The sequence below is a fragment of the Stegostoma tigrinum genome, chromosome 13 (genome assembly GCF_030684315.1).
Source record: "Stegostoma tigrinum isolate sSteTig4 chromosome 13, sSteTig4.hap1, whole genome shotgun sequence".
In the NCBI taxonomy this organism is placed as follows: domain Eukaryota; kingdom Metazoa; phylum Chordata; class Chondrichthyes; order Orectolobiformes; family Stegostomatidae; genus Stegostoma; species Stegostoma tigrinum.
In genome coordinates, this window is record NC_081366.1 from 66,990,295 (window position 1) to 67,010,536 (window position 20,242).

A 20,242-nucleotide genomic window follows, 5' to 3' on the forward strand; every position below is an offset into this window, starting at 1 on the left:
ATAGCATGAAAAATATTACTTGGGTCAGAAGCCTGAGTATTACTGCACACCCACTATTGAATGATGTGAAGGATGCTGGACCTTGCTAACCTTTAACCCTAAACCTAACCTATCACCGTTTATTTTGTTTATAGTGTCAGCTTCCACCGAACACATGGACACATCAAATGTATCTCCTTTCCTACACAGCACCTCTGGGAAAGCCCCTGCCACAGGGAAAGTCCTCCAGGCATCAACTCAGCTTTGCAGGAGAGCTGGACTATCCCGAGGTATGTTGATAATATTAAAGAAGGATCACATTAAATTTAATTTTTCAATGTTCAGTACTAGGAATTCAAGTTCCTATATCTGATTCCTCTTCACAGTACTGAATTGGTCCTTCAGGGCTGTAGAGGGTTTTGATAAACTCAAAATGCACAAGGAGCAAAAATTTATTGTATAGATAGAATAACAACTTAATTATAATTTGCAACTGTATGTCTGCTAATCTTGTGTGAATTGTTGGAGACTTTAATCAAGTAGTCACTATCATTATTATCAGATCTCTCTCAATTTGCAGATGAGATCTGTCTGTTCTGAGTCATGGGTTTATCTCATGGGTTCGCGTGTGACTGTCCCACAGATCTTTGAACATATGGGTATGTCACCTCACAGGGCAATGGGATGGGGAATGCAGGATTTTCTTCCTTTTATTTTCTTTCTGCGCATGCCCTCCTTTATCATGAAAGCATCTGGACTCAGAACACACTGCAGCTTGACAGACAAGTCATTGTCATTTTTGACAATGGGTAGCAAGCTAGCCATTAAGTCAATGTTGTCTCATTTCATGGAGATTTTCTGATTGTGTTTTTGGTTTTATTTTCTTCTCTGGAATGGTGGCTATTTGAGAGTTGAAGGAACCTTTCAGCCATCAGAACAGTGTCCAATCCATTGTTGGTTTTCCAGAATGTCAGCAAAATTTCTCATTCCAGCTGACTGAAGGACACTAGCATTTGCGTGGAAGTCCTCTGATTAAATCCAATGGATAAATTGGAGTGGAGGGAATTCCTCCAGTGCTCTGTTGCAATAGTGACCAGCAGAGATAGACATGACCTACACTGAGTGTCATTGTCCATTCTGCACCGGATTTTCCAGCCTTTCCAGATCTCTTCAATTCTGCATAGAAAAGACTCAATCTGTCCTTCAATGTTGCTAAAACAAAGCTTAAAATAACTGAGAGCTGGACAGTCAGAGCTTAGGGCATTGTATTTGAATGCATATAACATTTGAAACAAAACAAATGAACTAATTGCCCAAACTGAGATAAATAATTAGGAAGGTCAGGCAGCTAAGAAAGGGTGAGCAGTGACTCTGTTAGAGATAATGTCTAACATGATTTAATTTTATATACAATTTAAGGGAGAGAATAGTAGGTCCAAGGTTACTAGTTTGAATTTAAACAAGGACAATTAATAGGGCATGAAAGTGGTGAAAGTGCACTGCAATTCAGCTTAGGGGATAGGTCAATAGAGATGCAGTGACAAACATTTAAGGCAATACTTGAGAAAGCACAGAATAAATTTCCAATAAATTTCAACAAATAAAATCTATTCCATGGGATGGATTGCCATAAGTGGTTAACTAAAAAAGTCAAAAATACGAAAAAAAACGAAGAAAAAACATATAATTATGCAAAGATAGATGACAGGTAAAAATATTGGATAAAACGTAAACGTGGCAAAGAAACATGAACAAACTAATAAGAAGGTAAAAATTAGAATATGAGACAAATTTAACCAAAAGTATACAAGCAGTTAAGAAAAAGTTCTTCTGATATTTAAAAAAAGGAATGTAAGTGTTGGCCCTATAGAAAATGAGTTAGGGGAATTAGTAATGGAAGACAAAAAGATGACAGATGAATTGAACAGATATTTTGCACCAGTCCTCTTGAGCTGACCCAAAAGTAGCTGTAGATCAGGAATTGAAAAGAAGGGAGGAACTGAAGAAAATGGCAATTACTAGGGAAGTAGTACTGAGTAAATTGTTGGAACTAAGTTGACAAGTTTCCTAGGTCCAAATGGATTTCGTTCTGGGCCTTACATGAAGTATCTACTGAGATAGTTGATGTGTTGATTTTAATTTTCCAAAACCCATTAGATTTGGGGAAGGTTACTTTAGCTTGGAAAATAGCTAATGTAGCTTATTTCTTCAAAAAGGGTTGAAGGCAGAAAGCCGGAAACTTAGCATCTGTCAAAGGAAAAACTATCACAAGTTAGTTTTGAAGACATTGTAACAGGGTACTAAAATAAGTTCCAAGTAATCAGCAGAACCAATATGGGTTTGTCAAAGGCAATTTATGTTTAACTAATTTATTGTACTACTTTAAAGAAGTAATTTGTGCTGCAGATAAAAGGGAACCAGTGAATGTTTTGTGCTTAGATTTCCAGAAGGCATTTGATAAGGTGCCACATTAAAGGTTATTATGGAAAATAGAAGCTTATGATGAAATTTAGAAGATCAACTTGCTAACAAGAACCAGAGAGTGGGGATAAATGTCTTTTTCAGGCTGGCAGGATGTCATGAGTGATGTGTCACAGTGGTTAGTTCTGGGAGGTGCAATTCATGTAAATGATTTAGATAAAAGGATCAAAGGTATGGCAGTTAAATTTGCTGATGGCACAAGGATAACTAGGAAATTGAGTGTGAGGAGGACAGAAGGAGTTAAATGAATGGGTGAAAATCTGGCAAATTGAGTACAATGTGAAATTATCCATTTTGGCGGAAAGATTTTTTAAAAATCATGTAAATGGTGAGAAGTTGCAGAACTCTGAGGTGCAGAGATATCTGGAAAGGTTGATAAGCTGATAGAATGTTTTATTGCAAAGGAAATTGTATGAAACAGTACGGGGGTTGTACTTCAGTTTTACAGAGCATTGGTGAGACTGTATTTGGAGTATTCAATACAGTACTGGTCACTATATGTATAGAAGGATGTTAATGCTTTAGAAGTAGTTCAGAGGTTTACTAGACTAATACCTAGAATAAGTGATTTGCCTTAAGGAAAGTGTGGGCCTGTATCCTCTGGAGTTTAGAAGATTCAGAGGTGATGAAATTGAAACATATAAGACCCTGAGAGGACTTGAGTGGGTGGAGTGGAAAGGATCTTTCCTTGTGTCGGAGAATCTAGAACTAGTGGACTGAGTTTAACCATAAGGGGTTGCTCATTTAAGTCAGAAATGAGGAAACTTTATTTTTCTCGGAGGGTTATGATTCTTTGGAATTCACTTCCTCAAAAGGCAGTGGATGCAGTATCTTTAAATATTTTTGAGGCAGAAGTAGATAGATTCTAGGTTACCTAGGGATTCTAGCCTAGAGTTTTTAAAAAGTTCATTTGTGGGATGTGGATGTCGCTGGCTGGCTCAGGACTGATTGCATGCCCCTAGTCATTCTTGAGAAGATGGTGGTGAGCTGCCTTCTTGAACTGCTGCATTCCACCTCCTGTGGGTTGGTCCACAATGCCATTAGGGAGGGGATTCCAGGATTTTGACCCAGGAACAGTGAAGGAACAGCCAAGTTAGGATGGTGAGTGGTTCGGAGAGGTGATTGTTATGAAGCAGAGGTTGACATCACTCTGAGAACTAAAACTGAAATACCCAAAGAGGAGTACTTGCCCTATAATCTATAAAAGAAGTGTGAAAAGTGGTATAACTTATCTTTGTGAAATTGCCCTCTTCTTTTATACCCTTGATGACATATTAATTTCGTACTCTAAGATTGGTCGTATGCTGTGCATGGTCCAAATTGATTAGATAAATTCAAAGTTGTTGTCTTGGTTTAAAAAAAATGTTGCTTGACCTGCTAAATGTACAGTCTTTTGATACAAATGTTTCAATTCAGCAGCTCTCCATGTACTTGCAAACCTTCAAGCTGCTGCTCACAGACTTTTTTTTAAATCTCTAAGTACAGAGAAAGCATATCATATTTTAAAGGGACCATGCAATGTTCCCCGACCCCTACCCCAGCAATTTACAGCAACTTCTAATGATTAAATAAGATGAATCCCTGACACTTTACAACAAGTAACAATTTATTTATCTAACTCTGACAGTAAACAAATAAACTAAACTATTAACAAACCAAATAAACCCCTTCCAACTACTAACTATTCCCAAATAAATGAAGATTCTAATGGTATGCTGTTCCAATAAATACACATGCCACTTAAAAATAAAATTTAGTCTCTCGAAATTACAGCCAGGTTATATGTCTTCCGCAATGCTCTGTGCCTTCTCTATTGATTCTTCTGTCAGGAACATTAACTCGTTACGCTGTCAGTACCGTTGATATTTAGATGGTGCTTTCTCTAAGACTTAGAGGAGACTGTGAGAGCCAGCAATTCTCTCTTGAGTGCTATTTACTCTGGCAGGTGGCAGTTAGCTCTCCCATCTTTGTGAAATTGCCCTCTTCTTTTATATCCTTGATGACATATTAATTTCGTACTCTAAGATTGGTCGTATGCTGTGCCTGGTCCAAATTGATTAGATAAATTCAAAGTTGTTGTCTTGGTTTAAAAAAAATGTTGCTTGACCTGCTAAATGTACAGTCTTTTGATACAAATGTTTCAATTCAGCTGCTCTCCATGTACTTGCAAACCTTCAAGCTGCTGCTCACAGACTTTTTTTTAAATCTCTAAGTACAGAGAAAGCATATCATATTTTAAAGGGACCATGCAATGTTCCCCGACCCCTACCCCAGCAATTTACAAACATCAAGTTCTAACTTGATATCTCCCAATTGACAAATACACAACCCAACTTCACAACAGTCGTGTACCCATGTGTCTGCTGCCCTTCTCCTTCTGGATAGAAGTGGTTGTGGGTTAGAAGGTGCTGTCTGAGGACTTTTGGTGAATTTCTGCAGTGTTTCTTGTACACAGTGCTTATTGCTGCTACTGAGTGTCAATACCGAAAAGAATGGATATTTATGGATGTGCTACCAATCAAGCAGGCTGTTTCATCCTGGATAGTGTCAAGCTCCTAGAGTGTTGTTGGAGTTGTACTCACCCAGACAAGTGGGCAATATTTCATTACAGTCCTGACTTGTGCCTTGTAGATGGTCAACAGGCTTTGGGGAATCAAGATGGGAGTTACTTCCCACAGCATTTGTAACCTCTGACTTGCTCTTATAGCCATTATGTTCATGTGATGAGTCCAGTTGAGTTTCTGGTAAATGATAACCTCTGGCAAATTGATAGTGGAGGATTTCAGTGTTGGTAACACCATTGAATGTCAAGGGGCTATGGTTAGCTTGTCCCTCATTGGTGTTGGTTATTGCTTAGAAGTTGGGTGGTGTGGATGTTACTTGCCACTTGTCAGCCCAGGTGTATATGTTGTACCAATCTCTTGTTGCATTCGAACATGGTCTGCTTAAGTATCTGAGGAATCGCAAATTGTGCAAAACATTTTGCAATCATTGGCAAACTTGCTCAATTCTGACCTTATGATGGAAGGAAGGTCATTAATGAAGCAACTTAAGATGGTTAGGCCAAGAAAACTACCCTGAGGAATTCCTGCAGAGATGCTCTGGAGTGAGATGACTGACCTCCCACGACCACAACCATCTTCCTATGTACCAGGCATGACTCAGACCAGTAGAGAGTTTGTCCCAAATATCCATTGATTCCAGTTTTGCTCTGGTTCCTTGATGCCACATTCTGTTGAATGTAGCTTTGATGTAAAGGACTGTCACTCTTACTTCACCTCTGGAATTCAGGCTTTTTTTACCCATGTTTGAACTAAGGCTATAATGAGGTCAGGATTTGAGTGGTCATGGCAGACCCTAAATTTGAGCACATGCTGCTTGATAGCCCTATTGATGACACTTTTCCATTACTTTACTGATGATCGAGAGTAGACGGATGGGATGGTAATTCGTTGGGTTGGATTTGTCCTGCTTTTTATTTATAAGACATGCCTGGGCAATGTTCCACATTGTCGGGTAGATGCCAGTGTTGTAATTGTACTGGAACAGTTTGGCTGGGGGAGCAGCAAGTTGCAGCCCGCAGGCCTTCAGTACTAGGGCCAGAATGTTGTCAGGACCTGTAATCTTTGCAGTGTCCAGAGTCTCCAACTGTTCTTTCATATCATGTGGAGTGAATCAAATTGGCTGAAACCTGTAATGTTGGGAATTAGTGGAGGAGGCTGAGATAGATCATCCATTCAGCACATCTGGCTGAAGGTTACTGCGAATGCTTCAGACTTATCTTTTGTCAAGTTTCATCCTTATCTTTTGCAGGGCACTTAGATTGGAGTAGCAATCACAAAACCCTGCAGCAGTAGCAGCCAGAAGGCAGACTCCTAGTAACCTGTAAGCCTATAAGTTTAGCACAGCGCAGATTGGGGTCTTGTCTTTACAGGGCACTCAGCTTAGAGCTGCAGCAGTCAGGAGGCAGGGAGGGGGCACAGCAAGCTGTAAGCCTGTAAATTTGGTGCAGTGGGCATTCAGGCCTAGTCTTTACTGGGCGCTTAGCTGGGAGCAATGAAGGGGAGGGACACAGTAACTATTAAGCTGCAGGAATACTGTGAGAATCGCCAGCGCACCTCAGGATTAGTGAATACCAGGCACCTGACAACTACAGGTTAACCCTTTCTTATCCTACAGATTTTTAAAAAACTCTTTCATGGAATGTGGCTTTGTTAGCTAGGCCAGCATTTATTCCTCATCCCTATTACCCAGAGTGCAGTTAAAAGTCAATCACATTGCTGTAGGTTTGAAGTCACATGTAGGCCAGACCAGGTGAGGATGGCAGTTTGCGTCCCTAAAGGACATTAGTTAACAAAGGTGGGTTTTTCCAATAAACGACAACAGTTTCACAATCATCATTTGACTCTTAATTCCATATTTTTATTGAATTCAAATTCCGCCATCCTGCCGTGACAAGATTAGAACTTGGGGTCCACAGAACATTAACTGGGTCTCTAGATTAACAGTCCAGTGATAATAGGCCATCGCCTAGTGGGAATTTAATTACAGTCAACCTTTTCACAATCTTAATGATAGAGTAGGAAGTCATCAAAATAAGTCTAATAATTCTAGATTGAAGCATTAATTGTAAATTTATGAAATATTAGGAGCGGTCAGCCGAGCAGAATGTGTAGCTTGTAGTGAGTGGCAGAGCAGGTTGCAAGGACTGAGTGGCCTCCTTCCTACACTTGACAAGGCTGATCTTTTGCAGACTTAGGCAACCACCTCTCTCAAAGGCCACCATTGACAAGGAAATGCCAGGCAATAAGCTACACCAGTTTAGCCTTCTGCAAAGTCCAGGAGAGATTGAATGTTCGACAACAAAGACCTTTGCAAGTCAACAGAAGTCCCTTTTTCAAACAGCAGTTATCATCAGGACCACAGTCCTGACTGAGACTGGGACACCCGAGCTGTATTCAAAATGTGAAGTTCATAATTGGAGGGAGAGAGCCCAGGGCAAACTCCTGGGAGATGAATCTTCCATATCCACCCAATGTTTAAGTTGCAGAGATGTAACAATGTCATTGTGTCTCAGTGAATATGTGCAAAATCCCACACTGCATTTAAACTACCTGCCGTTGTGCCACACTGCAGTGTTTGCATCGAGTGTACAGACTAGGACCACATGTTGCTATTTAACACACATTCTGATGAAAATCATTTATTTACCATGGGAAGAACCCACTCTTACAGGTAGTATCGGGTTGATGGTGTCTGGGAAATACTTACACTCGCACCTTACAGCTGTCACTTATTGTTCTGAGTGGTTTAACTCTGTCTGATCAATTTCTTCTCTCATCTTTAGAGAAAAGTCCATTGAGCCTGGATCCAAAGACAGCAAACTTCAACTTGGCTCTGTCTCATGATCTGAGATCAATGACATGGACTGAACAGCAACAGCCCTATCCATCTCACCCAGAGAGGTTTAAGCATCATCCCCAAGTCCTCTGCTCTCAGAGCTTCTCCTCAGGATCCCATTCCTGGGATGTGGCGACTGCTGGAATTTACTGGGGAATAGGGATTGTGTGTGGGAATGCGATCAAAGAGGGAATAGATTCATACCTTGGCAACAGCATTAACTCATGGTGTTTATACTTTTATGCTGGTTCTTTTCTCAGAGCCTGTCACAACAACAAGGCCATATTTCTCCGACAATTTCCATTAAATAGCAGGATCCGAGTCCAGTTGGACTATGAGGCTGGGACTTTGTCATTTCACCAGGCTACTGAGTCACTGACACATTTACACACTTTTCAAACCACATTCACTGAACCAGTGTTTCCAGCTTTTTGTTGTTGGAATGAATCCTTAAGACTAATTAATTAATTCTCATATCTATCATTCAGTACACTCATTTTTCATTTCAGAAGCATCATTTGGGATGGGATCTTGGAGTGGTTCCGTTCCCAATTGCATGTTTTAGTGCTGCCATTTACTGATTGGAGTACAGAGGCAGGCCCCTCTTGTTTCTGCACTCTTGGGTGACTTAAATTTAAAATCTGTCTCTCTCTGATGATGTCATTCCCAGGTCTGTGCCTTCTGATGATGTAAGTAACTCAACTAGCTGTTTTTAAAGATGTCACTGATTCTACAGCCAGTTGTGTTGTTGCGTTTTCCGCAATTCAAAGTTTTCCATCCCAAGCTGTGTTGCCCCATTGGCAATTATGCTTTCCATTGTCAAGGCCCAAAGCACTGAAGTTCCCTCCTTAAGTACATCACCTCTCCATTTCAAGTTCCCAGTAGGATGCTACCACTTTGTCCAAGCTTTAGCTCTACAGTCTGAAAAGTTCTTTATGTGGATTTGTTTGCTTCTTCTTTTTACTCAGCCTTGTTATCACGTACAACCAAATTACGGTGATTGGCTTTTGTTTTTGTTTTTGTTTTTAACGATCAGCCTTCACAAGTAAAGCACTTGTGTGGCCAGTTAGATATTTACAAATGAAGCCCATTACAGGCAAAGCAAATTATCAAAATTGAGGAAGGGGTAGGGAGGACATTAGGCTTTATGAGGGCCTAAGCAACTGAGCTCAGAGCTTGACAGAATTTAAACCCCCAAATTTATATGAAAAAATCTTCTGGAAGTCCTGCTTTTTCGTTAAATGTTAAAATTATCACTGTGTTTATTGTATTTTTAATAAACCAATTGCTTTTGATATCAGTGTTCAAAGACAGCAAACTTCAACTTTCTTCTCTCCCTTGTGTTTTTTTTTCACTTGTGTCTTTTTCTTCATCTGCCAGCGGCCCAGATTAGAGGCGGTCAGCAGAGGGGGAGGGCAGCCAGTGGCTCAAAGAGGAGCAAAGACAGCCAGCAGGCCCACAGTGGACCAGAGATGACCAGTGGCCAGGAGTGAAGCAGGGATAGCCAGCAGCCCAGAGCGAAGCGGGGAAAGCCAGTGAAGGGACGACCAGCAGTCTAGAGCAGAGCAGGGACAACAACCAGTGGGCCCACAGCAAAGATGGCTACTGGTTGGGAACTGGTGGAGTCAGGTCACACCTCTTGGAAGCCCCTATAGAAAGATTGCAATGTCTATCTTTTCAGCTTGATTTCTCATTTTCCTAACTTATACACTGTATATTGGTAATATAGTGTAAACTACTTTTTTAAAAATCTTTTGTTGCTAAGATTTGTACCTAGGTACTTGTACCTAAGATGTACCTAAGATACCATGTTTTGGCGACATAGTACACTTTTCACTGTACGCCTGTTCTTTTGTAACTTGAGTACATGTGACAATAAACCTAATTCTAACCCTGCAATGTTCTTCTCCCCCATCTGGGAGCTAGTGCCAAAATTGGGAAAGCTGTCTCACAGACTAGTCAACCAACAGCCTGACAGAGTCATACTTGCAGGATCATATAGGCAATGTCCCGAACACAACTATCACCAGCCCTGATATGTCCAGTCCCACTGTCAGAACAGACCCAGCAGACGTAGCAATACAATGGTGTAGAGTCAGGAGGGAGTTACTCTGGGACTCCACAACATAATTCCAGATCCCATGAAATCTTATGGGTTCAGCTTAAGCATGGTCATGGAAACCTCCTGCTGATTACCACGTACCATCCTCCCTAAGCGAATGAATCAGTACTCCTCCATGTTGAACAACACTTGGAGGATGCACTGTGGATGGCAAGGGCACAGAATGTACTTGGGTTGGGAGATTTCAATGTCCATCAATAAGAGTGGTTCAACAGAAGTACTTATCTCACAAACTTGGTTGAGTTTTTTGAGGAAGTAACCAAGAAGATTGATGAGGGCAAAGTGATAGACATTGTTGACATGGATTTTAGTAAAGCTTTTGACATGGTTCCACATGGTAGATTAATTAGTAAAGTTAGATCACATGGGATTCAGAGTGAGCTTGCCAATTGGATACAAAATTGGCTTAACAGCAGAAGACAGAGTGATGATGGAGGGTTGTTTTTCAGACAGGAGACTAATGACCAGTGGTGTTCCACAGGGATCGCTGCTGAGTCCATTTTTCTTTGTCATTCATGAAAATGATTTAAATGAGAAAATATAAAGCATCGTTAATAGGTTTGCAGGTGACACCAAGATTAGTGATATAGTGGACAGTAAGGAGGCTTTCTAAGAATACAAAGAGATCTTGATCAGGTGGGTTATTGGGCTGAAGAGTGGCAGATGGAGTTTGATTTGGATAAATGTGAGGTCTTGCATTTTAGTAAAACAAACAAAGGCAAGACTTATCCAGTTAAAAGTACGGGCTTGAGTAGTGTTGTAAAACAGAGAGACATGTGGGTTCAGGTACATAATTCTTTGAAGTTTGTTTCACATATAGAATAGAGTGGTTAAGAAAGCATTTATCATGCTTCCCTTCATTGCTCAGACCTTTGAGTATAAGAGTTGGGACATTATGATGTGCAGATTGTACAAGATGTTGATGAGGCCTCCTCTAGAGTACTGTGTCCAGTTCTGGTCTCCGTGTTATTGGAAGCATATTATTAAGCTAGAGAGGGTTCAAAACAGATTTACCAGGATGTTGCCAGGAATAAAGGGTTTGAGTTATAAGGAGAGGCTGGATAGGCTGGGACTTTTTTCACTGAAGCGTAGGAGGGTGAGCACTGACCCTATACAAGTTTTTAAACTAATGAGGGGTATGGATCAGGTGAATGGCAGGAGTCTTTTCCCTAGGGTGGAGGATTTCAAGATAGGGGGCATATTTTTAAGGTGAGGAGAAAGATTTTAAAAAGTCATAAGACTCTTTATTTTTACACAGAGTGGTTCATTTGTGGAATGAACTTCCAGAGGAAGTGATGCATGCAGGTACAATTCCAATGTTTAGGAGACATTTAGATATGTGTGTGAACAACAAATATTTGGAAGGATATGGGCCAAGCACTGTCAGGTGGGACTAGTTTGGTTTGGTACAGCAGACTGGTTGGTTTGAAGGGCCTGCATCCATACTGTAGGATTCTATGACTGTGCTGATGGATCTGTGTTAGGTGCTTAAAGACATCACGAGGCGGTGGTCAGATTCTCTCTTATTGGAGAAAGTCATAGCCTGGCATTTGTGTGGCGTGGATGTTACTTGCCCATTTTTAGGCCAAGCCTGGACATTGTCTGAATCTTGTTGCATTTGAGTATAGACTGCTTCAGTATCTCGGGAATTGTGACTGGTGCTGAATATGGTGCAATCATTGACGAACATCCCCACTTCTGACCTTATGATGGGAGGAAGGTAATTAATGAAACAGCTGAAGGTGCGTAGGCCTAGGACAATACCATGAGGAACTCTTGCAAAGATGTCCCGGAGCGTAGATGACTGACTTCCAACAACCATGGCCATCTTCCCATGTATCAGATATGACTCTGGCCAGTGGAGATTATCCGCCCGATTGAGTCCAGTTTTGCTCTTGCTCCTTGATGTGACATCAATTTGACTATCCATTTGAACAAACGGTCAAACGCGGCTTTGATGTCAAATGTTGCCACATTCCCATCATTTCTGGAATTTAGTTCCTTTGTTCATATTTGAACCAAAGCTGTAATAGGGTCATTCGCTGAGTAGTCCTGGTGGAACCCAAACAGGGCATCCCTGAGCAGGTTATTGATGAGCAGCATGGAAATAGACCCTTCAGTCCAACACCAGTCCATGCCAAACATAATCCCAAACTAAACTAATCCCATCTGCCTGCTTCTAGTCCATATCCCTCCAAACCTCTCCTATTCATGTATTTATCCAAAATGCAACATGTCATTTTTATCTAAATTAAAATCCATCTGCAATTCCTTGGCTATTGACACATTGAATCAAGGTCTCAATGTACTCTGAGATATTTACTGTGGAGAAGGGCATGGGAGCTAAAGCACTTCATTGGACAACCTGCAGTCTTCCAGCACCTCACTCATGGTATTGATGGTACAATAGCTCAGCAAAGGGCCCAGCAATCTCTTCCCTAACCCCCTATAAAGTTTTGGGGTAAACCTGATTAGATCCTCGGATTTGTCCACCTTTATGTATTTTTAGACAACTAACCCTCCTCTATCATATTCAAGATATCACTATTTATTTCACAAATTTCTCCAGCTTCCATGTCTTTCCCCACAGTAAATACTGATGTGCAATTTTTGTTTAATATCTCACCTATCTCCTGTTGTTCCACATATAAATGGCCTTGTTGATATCTTCTCTCTATTAATAACTATTCTCTCTCTAGTTAGTCTTTTGCCCTTAATGTATTTGTAGGATCTCTTTGGATTCTCCTTAGCCCTATTTGCTGAAGCGATCTTATTTCCCCACTTTGTCTCCTGATTTCCCTCTTAAGTATACTCCTACTTCCCTTATATTCCTTTAGGAATTCACTCAGTCCAGCTGTCTATACCTGAGATATGCCTCCTTTTTCTTGACTAGAGCCTCAATTTCTCTCGTCGTCCAACATTGACTGCACCTACCAGCCTTGGTCTTTGCACGAACAGAAACGTACTGTCTCTGAACTCTGGTTATCTCATTTTGAAGACCTCCTGCTTACCAACTGTCCCTTTACCTGTGAATAGCCTCCAGCAATCAACTTTTGAAAGTTTCTGCCTAATTCTGTCAAAATTGGCCTCACTCTAATTTAGAACTTTAACTTTTAGAACAGGTCTAACCTTTTCCATAACTATTTTAAAACTAGTAGAATTATGATCACTGGGCACAAAGTGCTCCCCCTGCTGATACCTTGCACTGCCTTATTTGCCCCAAAAAATTTCAGTTTTGCCCCATCTCTAGTAGGTATTGAATATTGAATAATTTTCTTGTACACATTTAACGAAGACCTCTCCATCCAAGTCCTTAACATAATGGTAGCCCCAGCCTATGTTTGGAAAATTAAAATCCCCTACCATTACAATCCTATTACTCTTGCAGATATCTGAGATTTCCTTAGATATTTGCTTTGTAATATCCTGCTGCCTACTGGGGCGGCCTACAGCACAATCCCAATAGGGTGATCATCCCTTTCTTATTTCTTAGTTCCACCCAAATAACTTGACTCCACATTCTCCCAGGAATATCATCCCTAAGTATAGACATAATAGTATCCTTAACCAAAATGCCGTTTCCCATCCACTATTGCCCCCACTTTCTATCTTTCCTATAGCATCTATACCATGGAACATTAAACTGCCAGTCTCAGCCACCTTTCTGTAATAGCTATGAGTACAGTAGCTCAGTGGTTAGCGCTGCGGTCTCACAGCACCACTGACCTGGGTTGAATTTCAGCCTTGAGCGACTGTCTGTATGGAGTTTGCACATTCTCCCCATGTCCGTGTGGGTTTCCCCTGGGTGCTTCGGTTTTCTCCCTCAGTCCAAAGATGTACAGGTTAGCAGGATTGGCTGTGCTAAATTTTGCATAGCATCCAGAAGTATGTTGGTTAGGTGGATTATCCATGGAAAATATATTGTAAGGGGCTAAATCTGGATGGGATGCTCTTCAGAGAGTCACTGTGGAGTGATTGAGCTGAATGGCCTGTTTCGCACTGTAAGCATTCTATGAAATTCTATCCCAGTTCCATGTTCCCAACCATGCCCTTAGTTCATCTGCACTTGCACTGAAATAAATACAGTTTAGTTTATCAGGCTTGTCTTGTTCTCTGCTTTGCTCTTGCCTACCTTGGCTATTGAACTTTCTCCTCTTCCCTAGTGTATCAGGCTCAGACATATCTTTTCTCACAATCTCTTTGCTCCCCCATACACTTTACTAGCTTAGAGTTCTGTTTGATAGCACTGTTGATGACATCTTCCATCACACTACTGATATTCAAGAGTAGACTATTGGGGTGGTAATTGGTTGGGTTGGATCTCTCCTGCTTGTTATGTACAGGGCCTACCTGAGCAATTTTATACATTGTCAGGTAGATGCTAATGTTGTAACTGTACTGAAACAGCTCAGTTGGGAAGCAACAGCAATAGTACAAGTTTTCAGTACAGTTGCAGGAATGTTGTCAGGGCCCATAGCCTTTGTAGTATCCAGTTCCTCCAACTGTTTCTTGATATCATATAGAATGACTCAAATTGACTGAAGACTGGTATTGCTGGGGACTACTGGAGAAGGCCAAGATGGGTCATTCACTCAGCACTTCTGGCTGAAGATTTCTGCAAAAGCTTCAATCTTATCTCTTGCACTGATGTGCTGGGCTCTTCCATCATTGAAGATGGGGTTACTTGTGGAGTCTCATCCTCCGAAGAGTTGTTTAGTTGCCCACCACTATTCACAATTGAATACAGCAGGGCAGTTGATTTGGGTCTGACTGGTTAGTTATGGGATTGTTGAGCTCTGTCTTTCACTTGATTTATGTGGCTTTGCAGGCTCACCAGGTTGGCCCCTCCATTTCTAGGCATGCTGGTACTGGTCCTGGCATGTCCTCTTGCAATCTCCACTTTACCAAGGTTGATTTGGCTTTATGGGAACGTTGAGTAGGGAATATTCTGAGCCAAGAGGCTATAGATTTTGTTGGAGTAAGATTCTGCTAATGTGAGATAGCCCACTGTGCCTCATTGATGCCCAGTCTTGAGTTGTTAGATTTGTTTGATGTCTGTCCCCTTTAAAACAGTGATTGTGCCACACAACACAATAAACTATCCTAGAAGTGAATAACAGATTTATTCTTCATGAGGGCTATGGGGCAGTCATTCCTACTGACACAGTCATAGACAGATGTACCTGCAACAACTTGGTTGGTGAGGGTGAGTATGTTTTGCCTTTCTGTTAGTTTGCTGAGCCCCTGCTGCTGACCCAGTCTAGTAGCAATGTCATAGAACATACAACATTACAGCACAGTACAGGCCCTTCGGCTCTCGATGTTGTGCCAACCTGTCATACCGATCTCAAGCCCATCTAACCTACACTATTCCATGTACATCCATATGCTTATCCAATGACGACTTAAATGTACCTTAAGTTGGCAAATCTACTACCGTTGCAGGCAAAGCGTTCCATTCCCTTACTACTGTCTGAGTAAAGAAACTACCTCTGACATCTGTCCTATATCTTTCACCCCTCAATTTAAAGCTATGCCCCCTCGTGCTCGCCGTCACCATCCTAGGAAAAAGGCTCTCCCTATCCACCCTATCTAACCCTCTGATTATTTTATATGTTTCAATTAAGTCACCTCTCAACCTTCTTCTCTCTAATGAAAACAGCCTCAAGTCCCTCAGCCTTTCCTCGTAAGACCTTCCCTCCATACCAGGCAACATCCTAGTAAATCTCCTCTGCACCCTTTCCAAAGCTTCCACATCCTTCTTATAATGCGGTGACCAGAACTGTACGCAATACTCCAAGTGCGGCCGCACCAGTTTTGTACAGCTGTAGCGTAACCTCTTGGTTCCAGAACGCGATCCCTCTATTAATAAAAGCTAAAACACTGTATGCCTTCTTAACAGCCCTGTCAACCTGGGTGGCAACCTATGTCCTTTAAAGACCCACCCAGTTTGTTGAGTAGTGTTGCCACCAAGAGACTTGTAGTGAAGGACATGATGCCCCTAACCCCAGTATGTTTTGAGGCCTTGTCACTCCCTCAGTGCTTTAAACATAGATTAGATTAGATTCCCTACGGTGTGGAAACAGGCCCTTTGGCCCAACAAGTCCACACCGCCCCTTGGAGCATCACACCCAGACCCATTCCCCTACAACCCACATACCCCTGAACACTAAGGGCAATTTAGCATGGCCAATCCACCTAGCCTGCACATCTTTGGACTGTGGGAGGAAACCCACGCAGACACAGGGAGAATGTGCAAACTCCGCACGGACAGTTGCCTGAGGCTGGAATCGAACCCGGGTCCCTGGTGCTGTGAGGCTGCAGTGCTAACCACTGAGTCTCAGTGCCGCCCACAAACGTAGAACATATGGAACATAAGTACAGACCCTTCGGACCACGATGCTGTGCCGACCTATTATCCTACTAAGATCAATCTACCCTGCATACCCTACATTGTACTATCCCCCATGTGTCTATCCAAGAGTCCCTAAAAAGTCTCTAAAGTATCTGACTCCACTACCACTACGCATTCTACATGCCCATCTCACTCTGTGTAAAGAACCTACCTCTGACATCTCCACTATACCTTCCTCCAATCACCTCAAAATTATGCACCCTCATAATAGTCATTCCTGGGAAAAAGTCTCTGGCTATCCACTCTGCCTATGCCTCTCATCATCAAGTCACCTCTCATCCTTCTCCACTCCATGAAAAAGCCCTATCTCTCTCAACGTTTGCTCATAAGACCTGCTCTCCAGTCCAGGCAGCATCCTTGTAAATCTCCTCTGCACCCTCTTTAAAGCTTCCACATCCTTCCATAATGAGGTGACCAGAACTGAACACAATACTCCAATCTGTCTTCAAGTGTTATTCAATGTGGATGGTTACTAATGTTAAGACTCTCAGAAGGCAAAAGGCAAGGCAGAAGATTTTGCACTGATCTTCGGCCAGAAGTGGCCAGTAGATAATCCATCTCAGCCACCTCCAATGGTCCCCAGCATTACAAGTCTAATACCAGTCTAGCAAGTTTTGAGAAGATTTGTAGCTCAGGTTGAGTTTCTGGATGTGAGTTTGCTCGCTGAGCTGGAAGGTTAGTTTTCAGACGTTGCGTCACCATTCTAGGTAACATCATCAGTGAGCCTCTGGTGAAGCGCTGGTGTTATGTCCCGCTTTCTATTTATCTGTTTAGGTTTCCTTGGGTTGGTGATGTCATTTCCTGTTCTTTTTCTCAGGGGATGGTAGATTGGCTCCAAATCAATGTGTTTGTTGGAGTTCCGGTTGGAGTGCCATGCTTCTAGGAATTCTCGTGCGTGTCTCTGTTTGGCTTGTCCTAGGATGGATGTGTTGTCCCAATCAAAGTGGTGTCCTTCCTCATCCGTTTGTAAGGATACTAGTGATAGTGGGTCATGTCTTTTTGTGGCTAGTTGATGTTCATGTATCCCATGGTGGCTAGCTTTCTGCCAGTTTGTCCAATGTAGTGTTTGTCACAGTTCTTGCAAGGTATTTTGCAGATGACGTTCGTTTTGCTTGTTGTCTGTATAGGGTCTTTTAAGTTCATTAGCTGCTGTTTTAGTGTGTTTGTGGGCTACCATGATGCCAAGAGATCTGGACAGTCTGGCAGTCATTTCCGAAATGTCTTTGATGTAGGGGAGAGTGGTTATGGTTATGGTTTCTGGGCACATTTTGTCTGTTTGTTTAGGTCTGTTCTCTACTTGTTGTCTCTCATCCCATGAATACAAGGGAAAGAGGTGAGAAAGAAAGATTGGATTAGATTCCCTGCAGTGTGGAAACAGGCCCTTTGCCCCAACAAATCTACACGGCCCCTTGGAGCATCCCACCCAGACCCATTCCCCCATAACACACACACCCACGAATACTATGGACAATTTATCATGGCCAATCCACTGAGCCTGCACATCTTTGGACTGTGGGAGGAAACCAGAGCACCTGGAGGAAACCCACACAGACACGGGGAGAATGTGCAAACTCCACACAGTCACCTGAGGCTAGAATCAAACCCAGGTCCCAGGCACTGTGAGGCTGCAGTGCTCACCACTGAGCCACCATGCTGCCCCAAAGAAACGGAAAGTATTGGGAGAGAGAAAGGGATGAGAGAGACAGACCTCTACTTATCCCATATTCCTTTCTCTTGTATCCCTTATTTTTCCTTTTCCTCATGTCCTTTCTCCTGTCTTTTTCTATTGCGTCCTTTTCCCCTCCTTCTCTTCCCACACTCATTTTCCTCTTTCTCTCTCCTTCACTCACATATCCTCATATTCATCCTTTATCTCATATTCCTTTCTCTCTAACCCATCTCCCACACCTTCCTATCTCTGTTTTTTCCCCTCTCCCACTCCTTCTCTCTTCCACTCTCTTCAGCTGGAGTACTGTGCATAGTATTGGTTACCAGATTCATAGAAGAATGTAAATGAACTGATGCAGCTCAGAGAGGTTACCAGATTAATCCTCAGAATTGGATGGGGATTATTTTATGAGATAAGTTTGGACATGCTCAGCTTGTATCTGCTAGAATTTAAAAGAGTTAAGAAATGACTTGTTTAAAACATTAAATCCTGAGGAGTCTTGATGTAGATGCAGACAACATGTTTCCTCGAGGGGAGAACATAAAATTAGGAGTCACTGATTAAAAACAATGGGTTGCCCACTTTAAACAGAATGAGTTGAATGTTGTTCACACAGCAGGTCATGACTCTTTGGGACTCTCTTCCTGAAAAGGAAAGTGGTAGAATCTGAGTCCTCAAACATTTTTAATGCAGAGTTAGATAGATTCTTGTTAAGAAAGCAGTTGAAAGGTGACTGGGGTGGGCAGAAAGGTTGATTTGAGGACACAATTAGGTCATCTATGATCTTATTGAATGGCCTACTCCTTTTCCTAATTTGTATGTCATAAGCCCTTGCCTTTCCTCTTGTCACTTTTTCCATCATTCTCTCCCCTTTTTCTTGTATCCTTTCCCCTCCCTGTTCTTCTCATAGCCCTTCCCATCCCTCTCTACCCTTTTTCCCCAGATGCTCTCCTACTTGGCCACCTTTAATTCTAGGAAAACGATCCTTGAGTCCTTGCCTCCAAAGAATTGCATCCAATCAACAAGAAGAGACATCAGTGAATATTTTGGGTTTTAATCAAAGTGGCCTTTTATTTTTAAAACCCCAGAGTATCTTAACTACTGTCCAGTAAAAGGTGATTTCTCTTTGGAAATTCCTATTCAGAAGATTCACTTTCAATCTGCAAAGCACGGGTCTCAATCTAAATGCATTCCAGTTGGAAATCCCACTCGGTGCCATGACTAAATAGCCAATTAGGGCACTGTATGGTGAACCATTCAGGATAGCAAAATGAAATCCAAAGCACTGGTTAGATCACAGCTGGAAGACTGAACATTTCTAGTCCTCTTGTATCAGGAAAGATATACTCACATTGGAGACAGTTCAGTGAAGGTTCAATAGATTGATCCAGTCATAGAGGGTCTTTCTTATTGATTGGGCTTGTACGCATTGGAGTTTGGGACATTAGGAGACCTTACTGAAACAGGATTTTTATAGGACGTGTCGGGGTCAATGCTGAAAGATTGCTTCTCTGTGGGAGAGTCAATGACTAAAGGGCATGAGTGGGTCCCTCCTCTCCCTCACCCCCCGCGATTAAGACAGAGATGTGGATTTCTTTTTCTGAAGTTGGTGAACCTGAGGGTCATTAAGTATATTCAAGGCTAAGATTGCTTTGTTGTTTTAAAATCTATCAATGGCTACCAGAAAAAAGATAGGCATGTGGAGTTGAAGAACAGATCAGTCATAATCGTATTGAATAGCTGAACGGTAGAGGATACTCAATGGCCTTAATGGCATATTTCTTCTCCTATGTAACTAACCAGTACAACTTGCAGTGCAGCCATGTTCCAACGGCCAAGCTGATCTTTTTGCTTTGGCACATGGGTAATACAGCAGTTTGTATAATTCAACCCACTGTTTCAGGTCAAGGACCTATCAAGGTAATTGAACTCAAATGTTAACTCTCCCTCTACCATAGCTCCTCAGTATTTTTAACCTTTCCAATTTAAAAGTAGTTTACATAACTTTGGCTGGAGAACTTGATGTACAGAGAAATAGTCCCCTTCCATAGGAGAATCAAGAACAAGAAGCACATTCATAAAATTGGACCCATTAAGAAAATCAAGACTCAATTGTTTCCAGTAGAAACCAGGAGCTTGCTCCACAAAATGCTACCTGTAAAAGCACAAGATGATC

The 20,242-nt window shown here is 41.8% G+C and overlaps 1 protein-coding gene across 1 annotated transcript in view; it reads left to right on the plus strand.

Annotated features, from left to right (window-relative positions):
* Positions 1-9,077, plus strand: part of LOC125458465 (tripartite motif-containing protein 14-like) — a 42,046-nt gene extending 32,969 nt beyond the window's left edge. Inside the window, exons 7-8 of the mRNA XM_059650512.1 lie at positions 135-269; positions 7,808-9,077. Coding sequence (XP_059506495.1) covers positions 135-269; positions 7,808-8,328 — 656 coding nt within the window. The 3' untranslated portion in view covers positions 8,329-9,077. The remainder of the gene's footprint in view (positions 1-134; positions 270-7,807) is intronic.
* The last annotated feature ends 11,165 nt before the right edge of the window (positions 9,078-20,242 follow it).